Raw genomic sequence first — 20,882 nt, 5'->3', positions numbered from 1 at the left:
TTCCGGACAAATAACCATTTGCCTACAACTCTTCTACTGTGCAGTTTAACTTTATGTATGCTTGCTAGACCTGAGATGGCCACATGGCAAGTTTGTTCTTGAAATGTATAAACTAAAAATGTTTGGGGAACATTGATGTGTACAGGAAGAGCGTCTGAGGGGTAGAGCGACGGAGACAGAGGAGAAAATCCAGAGCCGCCTGGAAGCAGCACGGATTGACATGGAGGAGTGTAGGTCCTCTTTACTGTCCTATGTAAACATGGAGGAGTGTAGGTCCTCTTTACTGTCCTATGTAAATATGATGGAGGAGGTTGTTCCAAACTGGAGCTGAAGTGACACGTGACTTCCGTCTCGCTTCCGCATTGTCTCCGTGCTGCTCTGCTGTTTGTTGCTACTTGGCTACCTAACAAACTATTCACGTTTACTTTTAATAAACGTTTAATCAATCTCTGTGTTCAACAAATTTACCAACTTTTTAGTTTTGTCCTCACTCATCTTTTTCGTTAAACTTTTTCACCCCGGACGTTTATCCCGCGAGACAGAAGAGTCAGAAGAGTCTTTTTCCTGTGCGTTTTGGCTGCCAACTTTACGTTATTTTCCTTTTTTCCATCGACAACTTTTTTCCCTTATTCAACTTTTTCACTCCGGACGCTTTATCTGGACATGGTTCATCAACATCTTCAACAGCCGAAGCTAAGTAGTAACATTAACATGATGTCTTCTAATTGCAGTCGCTGTACTATAATATACAGGAGAATTCTCGCCTTACGGCGAGAATAGCTCTTCTACAAGCCCAGCTTCAGACGCAATCGTTAGGCAAGGGTAATATCAGTGTAGGAAAGGAAGAAACAGCGTCTGTGCCACCAGTAAGTACAGACAGTAATGTTAGTATAAATCCCCCCGCACAGTCCCCAGGCCGGACAACTTTCTCATGGCTTCTGGAGGGAAATACTGTTGGAATGCTCAACCGGTGTCGCTCATTCAGCCGACAGAAACCTTCAACCGGTTTTCCCCCATTATGTAGCGAGTCGGAGTCTGAGTCTGAGTCTTCTCTGTCTCTACTCCTCCCGTTACGGGGTCTGAGACTCCGAAGGCTCCCACCATTAGCTCTGACAAATTGAAAACCCTAGTCATCGGCGACTCCATTACCGTATTAGACTTAAAACGCGAATCCCCAGCGATCATACACTGTTTACCAGGGGGCAGGGCTACCGACGTTAAGGCTAATCTAAAGATGGTGCTGGCTAAAGCTAAAACTGGCGAGTGTAGAGAGTATAGAGATATTGTTATCCGCCACGCCGGCACCAACGATGTTAGGATGAAACAGTCAGAGGTCACCAAGTGCAACATAGCTTCAGCGTGTAAATCAGCTAGAAAGATGTGTCGGCATCGAGTAATTGTCTCTGGCCCCCTCCCAGTTAGGGGAAGTGATGAGCTCTACAGCAGAGTCTCAGCACTCAATCGCTGGTTGAAAACTGTTTTCTGCCCCTCCCAAAAGATAACATTTGTGGATAATTGGCCCTCTTTCTGGGACTCACCCACAAACAGGATCAAGCCTGACCTGCTGAGGAGTGCGGACTCCATCCTAACTGGAGGGGTGCTCTCCTCTTATCTACCAACATAGATAGGGCTCTAACTCCTCTAGCCCCACAGTGAAATAGGGTGCAGGCCAGGCAGCAGGCTGTTAGCCAACCTGCCAGCTTAGTGGAGTCTGCCAATAGCATAGTCAGTGTAGTCAGCTCAGCCATACCCATTGAGACTGTGTCTGTGCCTCTGACCTAGGTTGGGCAAAACTAAATATGTTGGTGTTCACCCTAGCAATCTTATTAGGATAAAGACCTCCTCCATTCCTGCCATTATTGAAAGAGATCGTGATACCTCACATCTCAAAATAGGGTTACTTAATGTTAGATCCCTCACTTCAAAGGCAGTCATAGTCAATGAACTCATCACTGATCATAATCTTGATGTGATCGGCCTGACTGAAACATGGCTTAAGCCTGATGAATTTGCTGTGTTAAATGAGGCCTCACCTCCTGGTTACACTAGTGACCATATTCCCGTGCATCCCGCAAAGTAGTGTTGCTAACATTTACGATAGCAAATTTCAATTTACAAAAAAAAAATGACGTTTTCATCTTTCCGAGCTTCTAGTCATGAAATCTATGCAGCCTACTCAATCACTTTTTATAGCTACTGTTTACAGGCCTCCTGGGCCATATACAGCGTTCCTCTCTGAGTTTCCTGAATTCCTATCAGACCTTGTAGTCATAGCAGATCATATTCTAATTTTTGGTGATTTTAATATTCACATGGAGAAGTCCACAGACCCACTCCAAAAGTCTTTCGGAGCCATTATCGACTCAGTGGGTTTTGTCCAACATGTCTCTGGACCTACTCACTGCCACAGTCATACTCTGGACCTAGTTTTGTCCCATGGAATAAATGTTGTAGATCTTAATGTTTTTCCACAAAATCCTGGACTATCGGACCACCATTTTATTACGTTTGCAATCGCAACAAATAATCTGCTCAGACCCCAACCAAGGAGCATCAAAAGTCGTGACTATAAATTCTCAGACAACACAAAAATTCATTGATGCCCTTCCAGACTCCTTCTGCCTACCCAAGGACGTCAGAGGACAAAAATCAGTTAACCACTTAACTGAGGAACTCAATTCCTTAACCTTGCGAAACCCTAGATGCAGTTGCACCCCTAAAAACGAAAAACATTTGTCATAAGAAACTAGCTCCCTGGTATACAGAAAATACCCGAGCTTTGAAGCAAGCTTCCAGGAAATTGGACGAAATGGCGCCACACCCACAACTGGAAGTCTTCCGACTAGCTTGGAAAGACAGTACCGTGCAGACCGAAGAGCCCTCACTGCTCGATCATCCTACTTTTCCAAATTAATCGAGGAAAATAAGAACAATCCAAAATTTCTTTTTGATACTGTTGCAAAGCTAACTAAAAAGCAGCATTCCCCAAGAGAGGATGGTTTTCACTTCAGCGTGATAAATTCATGAACTTCTTTGAGGAAAAGATCATGACCATTAGAAAGCAAATTACGGACTCCTCTTTGAATCTGCGTGTTCCTCCAGGGCTTAGCTGTCTTCTGGATCTGCACAGCTCTGCGAGGGCCTGGGATCGGGAGAGACACTTAAGTGTTTTAGTACTATATCTCTTGGCACACAATGATGAAAATAATCATGGCCTCTAAACCTTCAAGCTGCATACTGGATCCTATTCCTACTAAACTGCTGAAGGAGCTGCCTCCTGTGCTTGGCCCTCCTATGTTGAACATAATAAACAGCTCTCTATCCACCGGATGTGTACCAAACTCACTAAAAGTGGCAGTGATAAAGCCTCTCTTGAAAAAGCCAAACCTTGACCCGAAAATATAAAACTATCGGCCTATATCGAATCTTCCATTCCCTCTCAAAAATTTTAGAAAAAGCTGTTGCGCAGCAACTCACATGCCTTTATGAAGACAAACAATGTATATCGAAATGCTTCAGTCTGGTTTTAGACCCCATCATAGCACTGAGACTGCACTTGTGAAGGTGGTAAATGACCTTTTAATGGCGTCAGACCGAGGCTCTGCATCTGTCCTCGTGCTACTAGACCTTAGTGCTGCCTTTGACACCATCGATCACCACATTCTTTTGGGAGACTGGAAACCCAAATTGGTCTACACGGACAAGTTCTGGCCTGGTTTAGATCCTACCTGTCGGAAAGATATCAGTTTGTCTCTGTGAATGGTCTGTCCTCCGACAAATCAACTGTACATTTCGGTGTTCCTCAAGTTTCCGTTTTAGGACCACTATTGTTTTCACTATATATTTTACCTCTTGGGGATGTTATTCGAAAACATAATGTTAACTCTCACTGCTATGCGGATGACACACAGCTGTACATTTCAATGAAGCATGGTGAAGCCCCAAAATTGCCCTCGCTAGAAGCCTGTGTTTCAGACATAAGGAAGTGGATGGCGCTAAAAACTTTTTTACTTTTAAACTCGGACAAAACAGAGATGCTTGTACTAGGTCCCAAGAAACAAAGAGATCTTCTGTTAAATCTGACAATTCATCTTGATGGTTGTAAAGTCGTCTCAAATAAAACTGTGAAGGACCTAGGCGTTACTCTTGACCCTGATCTCTCTTTTGTCGAACATATCAAGACTGTTTCAAGGACAGCTTTTTTCCATCTACGTAACATTGCAAAAATCAGAAATTTTCTGTCCAAAAATGATGCAGAAAAATTAATCCATGCATTTGTTAGCTACTAGATTAGACTACTGCAATGCTCTATTTTCCGGCTACCGGATAAAGCACTAAATAAACTTCAGTTAGTGCTAAATACGACTGCTAGAATCCTGACTAGAACCAAGAAATTTGATCATATTACTCCAGTGCTAGCTTCCCTACACTGGCTTCCTGTTAAGGCAAGGGCTGATTTCAAGGTTTTACTGTTAACCTATAAAGCGTTACATGGGCTTGCTCCTACCTATCTTTCCGAGTTGGTCCTGCCGTACATACCAATACGTACGCTACGGTCACAAGACGCAGGCCTCCTAATTGTCCCTAGAATTTCTAAGCAAACAGCGGGAGGCAGGGCTTTTTCCTTAGATAATCTCCATTTTTATGGAACAGTCTGCCTACCCATTGAGAGACGCAGACTCGGTCTCAACCTTTAAGTCTTTACTGAAGACTTATCTCTTCAGTAGGTCATATGATTGAGTGTAGTCTGGCCCAGGAGTGTGAAGGTGAACGGAAAGGCTGGAGCAACGAACAGCCCTTGCTGTCTCTGCCGGGCCGGTTCCCCTCTCCACTGGGGTTCTCTGCCTCTAACCCTGTTGCAGGGGCTGAGTCACTGGCTTGCTGGTGCTCTTTCATGCCGTCCCTGGGAGGGTGCGTCACTTGAGTGGGTTGAGTTACTGACGTGATCTTCCTGTCTGGGTTGGCGCCCCCCCTTGGTTTGTGCTGTGGTGGAGACCTCTGTGGGCTATACTCGGCCTTGTCTCAGGATTGTAAGTTGGTGGTTGGGGATATCCCTCTAAGTGGTGCGGGGGCTGTGCTTTGGCGGAGTGGGTGGGGTTATATCCTTCCTGTTTGGCCCTGTCCGGGGTTTCTTCGGATGGGGCCACAGGTGTCTCGGACCGCTCCTGTCTCAGCCTCCAGTATTTATGCTGCAGTAGTTTATGTGTCGGGGGGGCTGGGGTTAGTTGGTTATACCTGGAGTACTTCTCCTGTCTTATCCAGTGTCCTGTGTGAATTTAAGTATGCTCTCTCTAATTCTCTCGTTTCTCTCTCTTTCTCTGAGAACCTGAGCCCTAGGACCATACGTCAGGACTACCGGGCATGATGACACCTTGCTGTCCCCAGTCGCCTGGCCTTGCTGCTATTCCAGTTTCAACTGTTCTGCCTGCGGCTACGAAACCCCTACCTGTCCCAGACCTGCTGTTTTCAACTCTAAATGATCGCTATGAAAAGCCAACTGAGAAGACCCTGAGCCCTAGGACCATCGTCGGGACTACCGGCCGTGGTGACTCCTTGCTGTCCCCAGTCCGCCTGGCCTTGCTGCTATTCCAGTTTAAACTGTTCTGCCTGCGGTTATGGAACCCCTACCTGTCCCAGACCTGCTGTTTTAAACTCTAATGATCGGCTAGGAAAAGCCAACTGAGATTTATTCCTGATTATTATTTGACCATGCTTGTCACTTATGCAATTTTTGAACATCTTGGCATGGTTCTGTTATAACCTCCACCCGGCACAGCCAGAAGACTGGACTGGCCACCTCATAGCCTGGTTCCTCTCTAGGTTTCTTCCTAGGTTTTGCCTTTCTAGGGAGTTTTTCCTAGCCACCGTGCTTCTACACCTGCATTACTAGCTGTTTGGGGTTTTAGGCTGGGTTTCTGTACAGCACTTCGAGATATTAGCTGATGTAAGAAGGGCTATATAAAATAAAATTGATTGATTGATTGATTGATAGTTCCTCTTTACTGTCCTATGTAAACATGGAGGAGTGTAGTTCCTCTTTACTGTCCTATGTAAACACGGAGGAGTGTAGGTCCTCTTTACTGTCCTATGTAAACATGGAGGAGTGTAGTTCATCTTTAATGTCCTATGTAAACACGGAGGAGTGTAGTTCCTCTTTACTGTCCTATGTAAACATGGAGGAGTGTAGGTCCTCTTTACTGTCCTATGTAAACACGGAGGAGTGTAGGTCCTCTTTACTGTCCTATGTAAACATGGAGGAGTGTAGGTCCTCTTTACTGTCCTATGTAAACACGGAGGAGTGTAGTTCCTCTTTACTGTCCTATGTAAACATTGAGGAGTGTAGGTCCTCTTTACTGTCCTATGTAAACATGGAGGAGTGTAGGTCATCTTTACTGTCCTATGTAAACTGGTTTTAAACCTACAAATGTTTGAGGGATGTGAATTGAAGTAAGGACAGTCCATTACATGCCATTGACAATGATTTATTTAAAGTGTTTTCATGATTTTTTCTTCACTCTTCTATTTTAGGCAACCAGCCTGGATTGTTTGACATTGTCATTGTCAACGATGACTTGGATGAGTCCTATGAGAAGTTGCAAAGTGTTCTTAAGGAGGTGAGTCTGAAAAGAAGATGGCTGACTAATGACTAGATACAGGAGGTGTGGTTGACTAAATAAAGGAGGTGTTGATGCCTAGATACAGGAGGTTTTGATTAAATTCAGGAGGTTTTGTTGAGGAGATACAGGAGGTGTTGACTAGATACAGGAGGAATTGACTAGATACAGGAGACGTGGTTGACTAAATAAAGGAGGTGTTGATGCCTAGATACAGGATGTATTGTTGACTATATACAGGAGGTGTTGATGACTATATACAGGAGGTGTTGACTAGATACAGGAAGTGTTGACTAGATACAGGTGTTGTTGTTGACTAGATACAGGAGGTGTTGTTGACTACGTACAGGAGGTGTTGTTGACTAGATACAGGACATGTTGATGACTAGATACAGGACGTGTTGACTAGATACAAGAGGTATTGACTAGATACAGGAGTTGTTGTTGACTAGATACAGGAGGTGTTGATGACTAGATACAAGAGGTGATGACTAGATAATTGAGGTGTTGACTAGACACAGGCGGTGTTGATGACTAGATACAGGAAGTGTTGACTAGATACAGAAGTTGTTGTTGACTAGATACAGGAGGTCTTGTTGACTAGGTACAGGAAGTGTTGATGACTAGATACAGGAGGCGTTGACTAGATACAGTAGGTATTGTTGACTAGATAAAGTAGGTGTTGATGACTAGATGCAGGAGATGTTGACTAGATACATGAGGTGTTGACTAGATACAGGAGGTGTTGATGACTAAATACTGGAGGTGTTGATGAATAGATACAGGAGGTGTTGACTAGATACAAGAGGTGTTGTTGACTAGATACAGGCGGTATTGATGACTAAATACAGGAGGTCTTGACTAGATACAGCAGGTGTTGATGACTAGATACAAGAGGTGTTGATGAATAGATACAGGAGGTGTTGACTAGATACAGGAGCAGTTGTTGATTAGATTAGATGGCCCCGTTTAGCTCAGTTGGTAGAGCATGGCGCTTGCAACGCCAGGGTTGTGGGTTCGATTCCCATGGGGGACCAGTATGAGAAAAAAAAATTATGCACTCACTAACTGTAAGTCGCTCTGGACAAGAGCATCTGCTAAATGACTAAAATGTAAATGTATTTAAGGGGGTGTAGATAATTGAGGTGTTGGCTAGGTACAGGAGGCATTGATGACTAGATACAGGAGGTGTTGACTATATACAGAAGGAATTGTTGATTAGATAAAGGAGGTGTTGATGACTAGATAATTGAGGTGTTGACTAGGTACAGGAAGTGTTGACTAGATAAAGGAGGTGCTGATGACTAGATAATTGAAGTGTTGACTAGGTACAGGAGGTATAATGACTAGATACAGGAGGTGTTGACTAGATACAGGAGGTATTGTTGATTAGATACAGGAGGTATGACTAGATACAGCAGTTGATGACTAGATACAATAGGGGTTGACTTGATACAGGAGATATCAACTAGAATTGTTGATTAGATAAAGGAGGTGTTGATGACTAGATAATTGAAGTGTTGACTAGGTACAGGAGGTATAATGACTAGATACAAGAGGTGTTGATTAGATTCAGGAGGTGTTATTGACTACATACAGGAGGCGTTGACTATATACAAGAGGTGTTGACTAGATACAGGTGGTGTTGATGACTAGATACAGGATGTGTTGACTAGATACAGGTGGTGTTGATGACTAGATACAGGAGGCATTGACTAGATACTTGAGGTGTTGACTAGACAGAGGCGGTGTTGATGACCAGCTAAAGGAGGTATTGACTAGATACAGGAGTTGTTGTTGACTAGATACAGGAGGTGTTGATGACTAGATACAGGAGGTGTTGATGGCTAGACACAGGATGTGTTGATTATATACAGGAGGTGTCAATGACTAGATGTAGGAGATGTTGACTAGATACTGGAGGTATTGTTGACTAGTTACAGGAGGTGTTGATGATTGGATACTGGAGGTGTTGACTAGATAAAGGATGTGTAGGCTAGATACAGGAGGTGTTGATGACTAGATAGAGGTAGTGTTGAATACTTTATACAGGAGGTGCTGACTAGATACAGTATGTGTTGACTAGATACAGGAGATGTTGACTAGATACAGGATGTGTTGACTAGATACAGGAGGTGTTGATGACTAGATACAGGAGGTGTTGATGACTAAATACAGCAGGTGCTGACTAGATACAGGATGTGTTGACTAGATACATTCATTCCATGTTGGATAAGAGTATGTACAGTGAGGGAAAAAAGTATTTGATCCCCTGCTGATTTTGTATGTTTGCCCACTGACAAAGAAATGATCAGTATATAATTTTAATGGTAGGTTTATTTGAACAGTGAGAGACTGAATAACAACAACTAAAATCCAGAAAAACGCATGTCAAAAATGTTATAAATGTATTTGCATTTTAATGAGGGAAATAAGTATTTGACCCCCTCTCAAACAGAAAGATTTCTGGCTCCCAGGTGTCTTTTATACAGGTCATGGGTAGCATTGTTACATGTAACTACACAGGGCCTGTTACATCAGTTAAACATTGAATGAGGGGGGGGGGGTCGCACCTTGTCTCACGTTGGTTGACCGCCTTCTACTCCTCTCCTCAACAGGAAATAATGAAAGTTCAGGAGGGCATCGAGTCGTAAGGAGCTGCAGCAACAGTGTCCCAGTCTTCCTCTTGCCTGGTACTTTATAGGAGACACAGAAGCCGACATCTGACACCAGCTCATTTCGATTTAGCCACAAACGGAAATGTTCTGAGGGTTGCCATACGAATACTGTCGGGATTTCCACAGAAACACATACTGTGGACTCAAGAAGATGGTCTTAGATTCTTAGGTTGTTTTCCATATTCATTCAGTCCATCATTTATGAGGAATTATGAGTAGAGCAGCGGGACACTTTTGAGTAAGACAACGGGACATTTGAAAGGTACGTGTAGAGTATACAGTAGATACATTAAATAGTAAACGTCTACTTTTAACCTTACTGCCAACTGGGTTTCAGCCATGTAGACAAATAGAAACCACTGCCAAAGCCAATAGACCTTCATTCATTCAGAGTTTTGTGGTTATAATCTAAGGTTCGACATTGTACTTAACATGCCCCTGACTTGACATGTGTGATGAATGCCCCTGACTTGACATGTGTGATGACCATCCAGCATATGAAGCAGTAAAACAAAAGTTGTGCATAAAACGGTGTCTTAGCTGTGAAATGTCATATTAGCGGTCTAGCTTTGAGGTAAAAACTGATATGTCTTAATCTTCATTATATTCATATTGGTCAAATAGTAAAACACCATTCTGTAGTCTCATTTTCTCTCTTGGTTTTAATCTGTGATACTGTAGTCTGAATGATGTTACACCGAATGGTGGTATTGGTGTTTATTAGGATCCCCATTAGCCGTTGCAAAAGCATCAGCTACTCTTCCTGGGATGTGTATTGTGGGGGTGTTATACTAATTGAGCGTGTTATACTAATTGAATATGTAACTGACTGGGTAAGGACCAAAGCACTCAAGAGACAGCTTTCATAGGTCACAAGTCAGACCTGAGGTCGTCAGTTTAACTCTAGGTCACTTACTGTAGCCATCCATCTGCAGGAAAGAAAACGTGTGTGTCTTGCAGTGTATGCTTTTGTATGCGACGGAGCTAGACAAATAAAACGTTCTTACCACTCATATACTGTTTAATGTGTCTTTCAGTACATACAGCACCGGTCCCAAGGTACAGGAATACTCCATGAAATCAAATAAACCATCATCAAAATTAAACTTAATTTTCTCCATTTATACATTATAACAATAAGACCATTGAAAACATGTAAAACATTGCAATAGTGTAAATCTTTCACTCTTAATATCTATATTTATATCTAAATATTTGTCTATATGTATCTACCGATAGGGATTTCAACATTCCTCTCTTTGTGAGACAAAACTGTATGCAGGTAGGGGCCCTTGCTATGCTTTGGGCACATGAACCCTCCTCTGATCTGTCGCCTTGGCTAATAAACCACAAAATCTACAAATCTAGAGAATTAAATATTAACTTTTGTAATGTCCAATGCCGCAAACTCCAAGGGACGATGTATTCACACATCCACATCCTCATGTTTTCAAACTCATGCAACTGTTTTTGCATAAAGCATCTAACTAAACATTTCCCTGATATCATGACGCCGTAATTCAACCAAAGCCAAAGTCCAATTCATTCAGACATATACACTTTTAACAAAACTTTAGACAGCCATTAATACATACACATTTGACCAGTCTCTATTTTGGATCAACAAAAATGACAAAAATGTAAATGTAAATTTGTAAGACATCACATATTTGTGATCAGGATCTGGGCTATGAAGATACATCATCCAGCTCCAGTTCATTTGTAATTCCTAACAGTCCAAATGGAAGAGCAGATCAATGGAAGAACGGGCCTTGCAGCTTGGTGCGGACCTGGTCTCGTTTCACCTCTCTCTCCTTGAGGAAGGCCTGCAGCTTGTCGGTAGAGAAACACAAGATGGAGTCTCTGTGTTTGGAGGGGGCCCGCTCACCCCGTACCCAAGGGTTCTGGAGGCACTCAGCTGCTGAGGGTCTCCCCCTGAGGAAATACATCACAGGAAACGCATCAGATGAAACACATCGGGAAAATTCTGAAATGGTTGGTTCTGGTTGTTATAACGTTAACACTACCTATCAATTACCTCTCAATGAAACAACTTTGGGTGTACCTTGGCTATCTCAAATAGGCAATAGATATAGGTGCTGGTTGGCTAAGATGTGGCCAATGGACTCACCAGGCCTTGTTGCTCAGTGTGTTCTTCATGAAGTTGATTGCTGCCTCTGACAGGCCAGGGTAGCAGCGGCCAAACTGGATCTTCCCCTTTCGGATGTTCCTGTCCCTCTCCCAGTTTAGGTCTGAATGGAACGGGCTATCTGCACTCAACCTAGGTGGTTAGAGGGAGGATATATAGACATATCAGAGGACAAAAATATGAATAAATGGCAGTATTACTCTACACTGAGTATACAAAACATTAGGAACACCTTCCTAATATTGAGATGTACGCCCCCGCCCCCTACCCCCTCTCTACAAGGAGTCGAAAGCGTTCCACAGGGATGCTGGCCCATTTTGACTCCAATGCTTCTCACAGTTGTGTCAAGTTGGTTGGATGTCCTTTGGGTGGTGGACCATTCTTGATACACACAGGAAACTGTAGAGCGTGAAAAACCCAGCAGCGTTGCAGTTCTTGACACAAACCAGTGCTCCTGGCACCTACTACCATACCCCGTTCACCGTCTGAATGGCACACATACACAATACATGTCTCAATTGTCTAAAGGCTTAAAAATCCTTCCTTAAAAATCCCTTCATCTCCGCTGATTGAAGTGGATTTAACAAGTGACATCAATAACAGGTCATAGCTTTCACCTGGATTCTCTTTGTCAGTCTATGTCATGGAAAGCGCAGGTGTTAATAATGTTTTGTACAAATCAAATCAAATTTGATTTGTCACATACACGTGTTTAGCAGATGTTATTGCGGGTGTAGCAAAATACTTGTGCTTCTAGCTCCGACAGTGCAGTAATATCTAACAAGTAATATCTAACAATTTCACAACATATACCCAATACACACAAATATAAGTAAGGAATGGAATTTAGAATATATACATATATGGACAAGCAATGACAGAGCGGCATCGACTAAGATACAGTAGAATATTATAGAATACAGTATATACCGTTGAAGTCGGAAGTTTACATACACTTAGGTTGGAGTCGTTAAAACTTGTTTTCAACCATCAATCAAATAAAATAAAATAAAATTGTATTGGCCACATGTGCCAAATACAACAGGTGCAGACATTACCGTGAAATGCATACTTACAGTCCTTAACCAACAGTGCATTTATTTTTAATAAAAAAGTAAAATAAAACAACAACAAAAAAGTGTTGAGAAAAAAAGAGCAGAAGTAAAATAAAATAACAGTAGGGAGGCTGTACATACAGGGGGGTACCGGTGCAGAGTCAATGTGCGTGGGCACCGGCTAGTTGAGGTAGTTTAAGTAATATATACATGTGGGTAGAGTTAAAGTGACTATGCATAAATAATTAACAGAGTAGCAGCAGCGTAAAAAGATTGGGTGGGGGTGGGGGTGGGGGTGGGGGGCAGTGCAAATTGTCCGGGTAGCCATGATTAGCTGTTCAGGAGTCTTATGGCTTGGGGGTAGAAGCTGTTGAGAAGTATTTTGGACCTAGACTTGGCCCTCCGGTACCGCTTGCCGTGCGGTAGCAGAGAGAACAGTCTATGACTAGGGTGGCTGGAGTCTTTGACAATTTTGAGGGCCTTCCTCTGACACCGCCTGGTATAGAGGTCCTGGATGGCAGGAAGCTTGGCCCCAGTGATGTACTGGGCCGTACGCACTACCCTCTGTAGTGCCTTGCGGTCGGAGGCCAAGCAGTTGCCATACCAGGCGGTGATGCAACCAGTCAGGATGCTCTCGATGGTGCAGCTGTAGAATTTTTTGAGGATCTGAGGACCCATGCCAAATCTTTTCAGTCTCCTGAGGGGGAATAGGCTTTGTCGTGCCCTCTTCACGACTGTCTTGGTGTGTTTGGACCATGATAGTTCGTTGGTGATGTGGACACCAAGGAACTTGAAGCTCTCAACCTGTTCCACTACAGCCCCGTCGATGAGAATGGGGGAGTGCTCAGTCCTCTTTTTTTTCCTGTAGTCCACAATCATCTCCTTTGTCTTGGTCACGTTGAGGGAGAGGTTGTTATCCTGGCACCACACGGCCAGGTCTCTGACCTCCTCCCTATAGGCTGTCTCATCGTTGTCGGTGATCAGGCCTACCACTGTTGTGTCGTCGGCAAACTTAATGATGGTGTTGGAGTCGTGCCTGGCCATGCAGTCATGGGTGAACAGGGAGTACAGGAGGGGACTGAGCATGTACCCCTGAGGGGCCCCCGTGTTGAGGATCAGTGTGGCAGATGTGTTGTTAGGACATCTACTTTGTGCATGACACAAGTAATTTTTCCAACAATTGTTTACAGACAGATTATTTCACTTATGATTCAATGTATCACAATTCCAGTGGGTCAGAAGTTTACATACAATAACTTGACTCTGCCTTTAAACAGCTTTGAAAATTCCAGAAAAAGATGTCATGGCTTTAGAAGCTTCTGATAGGCTAATTGACATAATTTGAGTCAATTGGAGGTGTACATGTGGATGAATTTCAAGGCCTACCTTCAAACTCAGTGCGTCTTTGCTTGACATCATAGGAAAATCAAAAGAAATCAGCCAAGACCTCAGAATTTTTTTTTTTAGACCTCCACAAGTCTGGTTCATCCTTGGGAGCAATTTCCAAACGCCTGAAGGTACCACGTTCATCTGTACAAACAATAGTACGCAAGTATAAACACCATGGGACCACGCAGCCATCATACCACTCAGGAAGGAGACGTGTTCTGTCTCCTAGAGATTAACATACTTTGGTGCGAAAAGTGCAAATCAATCCCAGAACAACAGCAAAAGACCTTGTGAAGATGCTGGAGGAAACAGGTACAAAAGTATCTGTATCCACAGTAAAACAAGTCCTATATCGGCATAACCTGAAAGGCCGCTCAGCAAGGAAGAAGCCACTGCTCCAAAACCACCATAAAAAGCCAGATTACGGTTTACAACTGCACATGGGACAAAGGTCGTACTTTTTGGAGAAATGTCCTCTGGTCTGATGAAACAAAAATATAACTGTTTGGCCATAATGACCATCGTTATGTTTGGAGGAAAAAGGGGGTTGCTTGCAAGTAGAAGAACACCATCCCAAACGTGAAGCACGGGGGTGGCAGCATCATGCTTTGGGGGTGCTTTGCTGCAGGAGGGACTGGTGCACTTCACAAAATAGATGGCATCATGAGGAAGGAAAAGTATGTGGATATATTGAAGCAACATCTCAAGACATCAGTCAGGAAGTTAAAGCTTGGTCACAAATGGGTCTTCCAAATGGACAATGACCCCAAGCATACTTCCAAAATTGTGGCAAAATGGCTTAAGGACAACAAAGTCAAGGTATTGGAGTGACCATCACAAAGCCCTGACCTCAATCCTATTGAAAATTTGTGGGCAGAACTGAAAAAGCGTGTGCGAGCAAGGAGGCCTACAAACCTGACTCAGTTACACCAGCTCTGTCAGGAGGAATGTGCCAAAATTCACCCAACTTATTGTGGGAAGCTTGTGGAAGGCTACCCGAAATGTTTGACCCAAGTTAAACAATTTAAAGGTAATGCTATGAAATACTAATTGAGTGTATGTAAACTTATGACCCACCGGGAATGTGATGAAAGAATTAAAAGCTGAAATAAATCATTCTCTCTACTATTATTCTGACATTTCACATTCTTAAAATAAAGTGGTGATCATAACAGACCTAAGACATGGAATGTTTACTAGGAATAAATGTCAGGAATTGTAAAAGAAAACTGAGTTGAAATGTATTTGGCTAAGGTGTATGTAAACTTCCGACTTCAACAAAATCATATGAGATGAATAATGCAAGATATATAAACATTATTAAAGTGGCTAGTGTTCCATTTCTTAAAGTGGCCAGTGATTTCAATAGGTAGCAGCAGCCTCTAATGTGCTAGTGATGGCTATTTAACAGTTTGATGGCCTTGAGATAGAAGCTGTTCATTCTCTCGGTCCCAGCTTTGATGCACCTGTACTGACCTCGCCTTCGGGGTGAACAAGCAGTGGCTCGGGTGGTTTGATGATCTTTTTGGCCTTCCTGTGACATCGGGTGTTGTAGGTGTCCTGGAGGACGGATAGTTTGTCCCCGGTAATGCGTTCGGCAGACCGCACCACCCTCTGGAGAGCCCTGCGGTTGCGGGCGGTGCAGTTGCCGTCCCAGGCGGTGATACAGTCCGACAGGATACTCTCAATTGTGCATCTGTAAAAGTTTGTGAGCGTTTTAGGTGCCAAGCCAAATTTCTTCAGCCTCCTGAGGTTGAAAATGCTCTATTGCGCCATCTTCACCACACTGCGTGGGTGGACCATTTCAGTTTGTCAGTGATGTGTATGCCAAGCAACTTGAAGCTTTCCACCTTCTCCACTGCAGTCCCGTCAATGTGGAATAGGGGGGTGCACCCTCTGCTGTTTCCTGAAGTCCACGATCATCTCCTTTGTTTTGTTGACGTTGAGTGAGAGGTTATTTTCCTGGCACCACACTCCCAGAGCCCTCACCTCCTCCCTGTAGGCTGTCTTGTCATTGTTGGTAATCAAACCTACTACTGTTGTGTCGTCTGCAAACTTGATGATTGAGTTGGAGGCGTGTTTGGGTGTACAGGAGGGGGCTGAGCATGCACCCTTGTGGTGCCCCAGTGTTGAGGATCAGCGAAGTGGAGATGTTGTTTCCTACCTTCACCACCTGGGGGTGGCCCATCAGGAAGTCCAGGACCCAGTTGCACAGGGCGGGGTACAGAACCAGGGCCTCAAGCTTAATGATGAGCTTGGAGGGTACTATGGTGTTGAATGCTGAGCTATAGTCAATGAACAGCATTCTTACATAGGTATTCCTCTTGTCCAGATGGGATAGGGTAGTGTGTGCAGTGTGATGCTGATTGCATCGTCTGTGGATCTATTGGGGCGGTAAGCAAATTGAAGTGGGTCTAGGGTGACAGGTAGGATAGAGGTGATATGATCCTTGACTAGTCTCTCAAAGCACTTTATGATGACAGAGCTGAGTGCTACGGGGCGATAGTCATTTAGTTCAGTTACCTTTGCTTTCTTGGGTACAGGAACAATGGTGGCCATCTTGAAGCATGTGGGGACAGCAGACTGGAATAAGGAGAGATTGAATATGTCCGTAAACACACCAGCCATCTGGTCTGCGCATGCTCTGAGGACGCGGCTAGGGATGCCGTCTGGGCCGGCAGCCTTGCGGGGTTTAACATGCTTAAATGTCTTACTCACATCGGCCATGGAGCAGGAGAGCCCACAGTCCTTGGTAGTGGGCCGCGTCAGTGGCACTATGTTATCCTCAAAACAGGCAAAGAAGGTGTTTTGCTTGTCCGGAATTGAAACGTCAGTGTCCGCGACATGGCTGGTTTTCCTTTTGTAGTCCGTGATTGTCTGTAGACCCTGCCACATAAGTCTCCTGTATGTTTTGCCAGTTTAATTTCCTTGCATAGTGAGTAGCTACACTGTTTGTATTCTGCTATATTCCCAGTAACCTTGCCATGGTTAAATGCGGTGGTCCGCGCTTTCAGTTTTGGACGAATGCTGCCATCTATCCACGGTTTCTGGTTAGGGTAGGTTTTAATAGTCACAGTGGGCACAACATCTCCTATACACTTCCTGATAAACACAGTCACTGTTTCAGTGTATTTGTCTAAATTAGGGCCTTATAACCATCCCGGAAGTTCCAATAGCAATGGTCGAGAATTTTAGCAGCCCGAGTACAACAGTCGATATGTTGATAGAACTTCAGCAGCCTAGTCCTCAATTTTGCTTTGTTAAAATCCCCGGCTACAATAAATGCAGCCTCAGGATATGTGGTTTCCAGTTTGCATAAAGTCCAGTGAAGTTCTTTGAGGGCTGTCGTGGTATCGGCTTGAGGGGGGATATACACGGCCATGACTATAACCGAAGAAAATTATCTTGGGAGATAATACGGTCGGCATTTGATTGTGAGGTATTCTAGGTCGGGTGAACAAAATGACTTGAGTTCCTGTATGTTACTTCAATTACACCATGAGTCGTTAATCAAGAAACATACACCTCCACCCTTCTGCTTCCCGGAGAGATATTTATTTCTGTCTGCGCGATGAACTGAGAACCCATCTGGCTGGACCGATTTCGACAGAATATCCCCAGAGAGCCATGTTTCCGTGAAACAAAGTATGTTACAGGCCCTGATGTTTCTCTGGAAAGAAATCCTTGCCCGGAGCTCGTTGACTTTGTTATCCAAAGACTGAACATTAGCAAGTAGTATACTTGGAAGCGGTGGGTGGTGTGGTGCCTCCTAAGTCGAACCAGCAGGCCGCTCTGAGTGCCTCTCCTCTGCCAGCGATGTTTTGGGTCAGCCGCTGGAATCAGTTCAATTGCCCTGAGGAGAGCAAACATAGGCTCTTCTTCGGGAAAGTCATATTCCTGGTCATAATGCTGGTGAGTTACCGCCGCTCTGATATCCAATAGTTTTTCCCGGCTGTATGTAATGATAAAAAACACTTTCTGAGCTAATAATGTACAAAATTATATATAAAAAAAACAAAATACCGCAAAGTTTCCTAAGAGCTAGTCACAAGGCTGCCATCTTCGTCGGCACCAGTCAGTGTTTTGTATATAGGATCAAACTGATGCATCCTGGGCTATCAGGGCTCTAAACATTGAGAGAAGTGTAATTTTTGCTAAATAAATTAATCTGCATGTGTCTTTCTATACTTACATTGTAAAAGCTAACACCCCAATAGCCCAGATATCGGTCTCAGGTCCGACTCCTTGTCCGTCGAGGATTTCCGGAGCTTTAGGAAGGACAATGTAAACTGACAAAACATGACAGATAGAGAGGACATTCTTCATATGAGTTTTACTTTACAATGTTTCCATCATCCTTTCCAGTCAGCCTTCCCACTTATCCTTCCCACTCATCCTTCCCAATCATCCTCCCCGCTCATCCTTCCCAGTCATCCTTCCCAGTCATCTTTCCCGCTCATCCTCCCCGCTCCTCCTTCCCACTCATCCTTCCCACTCATCCTTCCCAGTCAACCTACCCAATCATCCTTCCCTCTCATCCTTCCCGCTCATCCTCCCCAGTCATCCTTTCCAGTCATCCTTCCCGCTTATCCTAAATATACCATACACAAATAAATGTATACACGCATGACTGTAAGTCGCTTTGGATAAAAGCGTCTGCTAAATGGCATATTATTATTATTATTATTATTATTATTATTATTATTATTATCCTCCCAGTCATCCTCCCAGTCATCCTTCCCACTCATCCTTCCCACTCATCCTTCCCAGTCATCCTTTCCACTCATCCTTCCCACTCTTCCTCCCCAGTCATTGCTTGCTGTACCTTTCTCTTGTCCCTGAATGTGCTCTATGTTGAGTGTCTGTCCGGGCGTGAAGGACTGAGCAGAGCCCAGGTCTACGATTTTCAGCACGTTGCGGTCCGTCACCAGCATGTTGTCTGACTTGAGGTCCAGGTGGACAACGCGGCGACCGTGCAGGTAGTCCACAGCACTCAGGATCTGAGCCAGCAGCTCTGCTACATGGAGCTCAGAATACAGGTCTCTGTGTGGGAGAGGAGGGAGGGAAGGAGGGAGGGAGGGAAGGCGGGAGGGCGGGGAGGGAGGGGGAAGGAGAGAGGGAGAGAGGGAGGAAGGGAGGGAGGAGGTGAGGGAATGGAGGGAGGGAGGGAGGGAGGGAGAGGGAGGGAGGGAGGGAGGAGGGAGGGAGGGAGGGAGGGAGGGAGGGAGGGAGGGAGGGAGGGAGGGAGGGAGGGAGCATAGTGTGTTTTTGTTTATCTAAAACCCATGGTTTTCACTAAGTCCCGTAGATAACTAATTTTGTATCCATACTCTGTATGATAACACTACAGTTAAGACTACAAACTAACACACACACCACCCCCAAGCACTACTAAGTAATGTCGTAATGTAAAACAGGCAGTGATCATATTGTCTCACCGCTCAGCCAGGTTGTAGAGCAGCTCTCTGCCGGCACACAGCTCCTGGATGAGCACCAGGTAGTAAGGGGTTATGTAGGCCGTCTGCAGCTGCACCAGGTGGGGGTGGTTGAGCCTCTTCAGCAGCTGGTACTCCCTGAGCACCAGCTGTCTCTTCTCTGGCCTGCAGGGGGTGATCTTGGCAGCAAATAGCTGCTGGCTATGGCTGTCCTGACACTGGGTCACCACGCTGAAACGACCCCTGATACCGACAACATGGAGCGAAATATAGTGAGAGAGATTGCACACACATCTGTATAGGCCTACTTGCAGGTGTGAAGTAAAGATGTGTAATACATTTTAGAACAATATGTGTATACTGTTGTGCACGGGTTTACATTTGGGACCAAATATATGCTAAATTAGCACACATTCACGTCGTCCATAAAAACAGCAACTTTCCTAACCCAGTAAAGATGTTCAGTACCTGTTGATCTCTGATAGGAAGCTGTAGGTCTTGTGGCTAGGTTGACCTCCTGACCCACTGCCCTTTGAACCTGGGGACTCGGTCTGGATGAGGGGAATGTGGGTCTCTGTAGATCAAAGGAGAAGTATTATGTCTGGCCACAGACTCAAAAAGGGAGGTGGAGCACTAAATCAGAACATCAAAGAGTTTCATCAATAAACACTACAACAAGAATCATACATTTATATAAGGAAAACAAAATTATATATTTTGAATGTTCATGCCTTCAGGATGGGTTGCCATAACAACAGGTGGTGAAGGGTCACTGAAAGGTCCTGCCCCTGTCTTTGTGATGCAGCCCACCCTGAACACGTATCCTGCTCCTCTGGGTAAGTCCTTCACCACGTAGCAACTGTCTGTCACCTCCTCCGACAGGAGCTTCCACTCCCCACCTGTGGCAGCACAGAGTATGGACAAATATTTGATATGCAACATGTTGAGATTGTCATCATCATCTGCCCACTCCTGTAGATAGTGTTAAACTTGTCAAGTTTAGCGTAGCTTCACTTCACTTGCACATACCCATTTTTGTAGAGAATTAATACATTCTGTACCATAGTAGTCTGTGTGATCTGTAAGCAATGTTTTTCTTTTACCGTCTGTGCTGTACTGAACACTGTAAACCACTGGGTCGCTGGACTGCACTGGTCTCCATACCAGCAGAAATCCACCTGCCTCCAAATGGTGCACATCAGGCCTGGTGGGGCGGATAGGCATTTCTGGAGAGAAAACAGAAAGATACATTTAGAACTGCAGCGAGACAATCTCCTGCTGAATAGATTGTAAATTGAGTCTAAATATACTTGACCTTTGTTCTTTTTGAATGCAGGTATTTTAGGTATTTTGAATGGGAAGAACTTGGATTTATTTTTGGCGCTCTCCAAGCCAGGGCTTGCCTCTTGCTCAGGCGGAACAGGAAATGAACCCTTTACGATCGGCCCTGCATCGCACCAAGAAATATAAAGGGTGGAGATTCAGATTCATCAGAACTAACTGAAAAAAGGCTTCCACTACATGAGAGAGATCTAATTTTAAAAAGTGTACTAAACTAAAAG

The 20,882-nt window shown here is 44.3% G+C and overlaps 2 protein-coding genes across 3 annotated transcripts in view; one reads left to right on the top strand and one right to left on the bottom strand.

Moving 5' to 3' along the window:
• Positions 1-10,305, top strand: part of LOC121576546 (guanylate kinase-like) — a 40,492-nt gene extending 30,187 nt beyond the window's left edge. For both annotated transcript variants that reach the window (XM_041889777.2, XM_041889775.2), the window contains 3 exons: positions 146-230; positions 6,529-6,614; positions 9,233-10,305. In XM_041889777.2, the coding sequence (XP_041745711.2) occupies positions 146-230; positions 6,529-6,614; positions 9,233-9,268 (207 nt within the window). In that variant the 3' untranslated portion in view covers positions 9,269-10,305. The remainder of the gene's footprint in view (positions 1-145; positions 231-6,528; positions 6,615-9,232) is intronic.
• The window catches only part of LOC121577437 (obscurin), a 62,424-nt gene continuing 51,837 nt past the window's right edge, over positions 10,296-20,882 (bottom strand). Inside the window, exons 64-72 of the mRNA XM_045223381.1 lie at positions 20,636-20,767; positions 20,424-20,546; positions 20,052-20,219; positions 19,789-19,894; positions 19,324-19,563; positions 18,711-18,928; positions 18,078-18,174; positions 11,424-11,573; positions 10,296-11,227 (exon numbers count right to left, since the gene is read on the bottom strand). Coding sequence (XP_045079316.1) covers positions 11,047-11,227; positions 11,424-11,573; positions 18,078-18,174; positions 18,711-18,928; positions 19,324-19,563; positions 19,789-19,894; positions 20,052-20,219; positions 20,424-20,546; positions 20,636-20,767 — 1,415 coding nt within the window. The 3' untranslated portion in view covers positions 10,296-11,046. The remainder of the gene's footprint in view (positions 11,228-11,423; positions 11,574-18,077; positions 18,175-18,710; positions 18,929-19,323; positions 19,564-19,788; positions 19,895-20,051; positions 20,220-20,423; positions 20,547-20,635; positions 20,768-20,882) is intronic.

Source organism: Coregonus clupeaformis, chromosome 11 (genome assembly GCF_020615455.1).
Source record: "Coregonus clupeaformis isolate EN_2021a chromosome 11, ASM2061545v1, whole genome shotgun sequence".
Classification (NCBI taxonomy): domain Eukaryota; kingdom Metazoa; phylum Chordata; class Actinopteri; order Salmoniformes; family Salmonidae; genus Coregonus; species Coregonus clupeaformis.
This window is presented reverse-complemented; position numbering and strand designations above follow the sequence as displayed.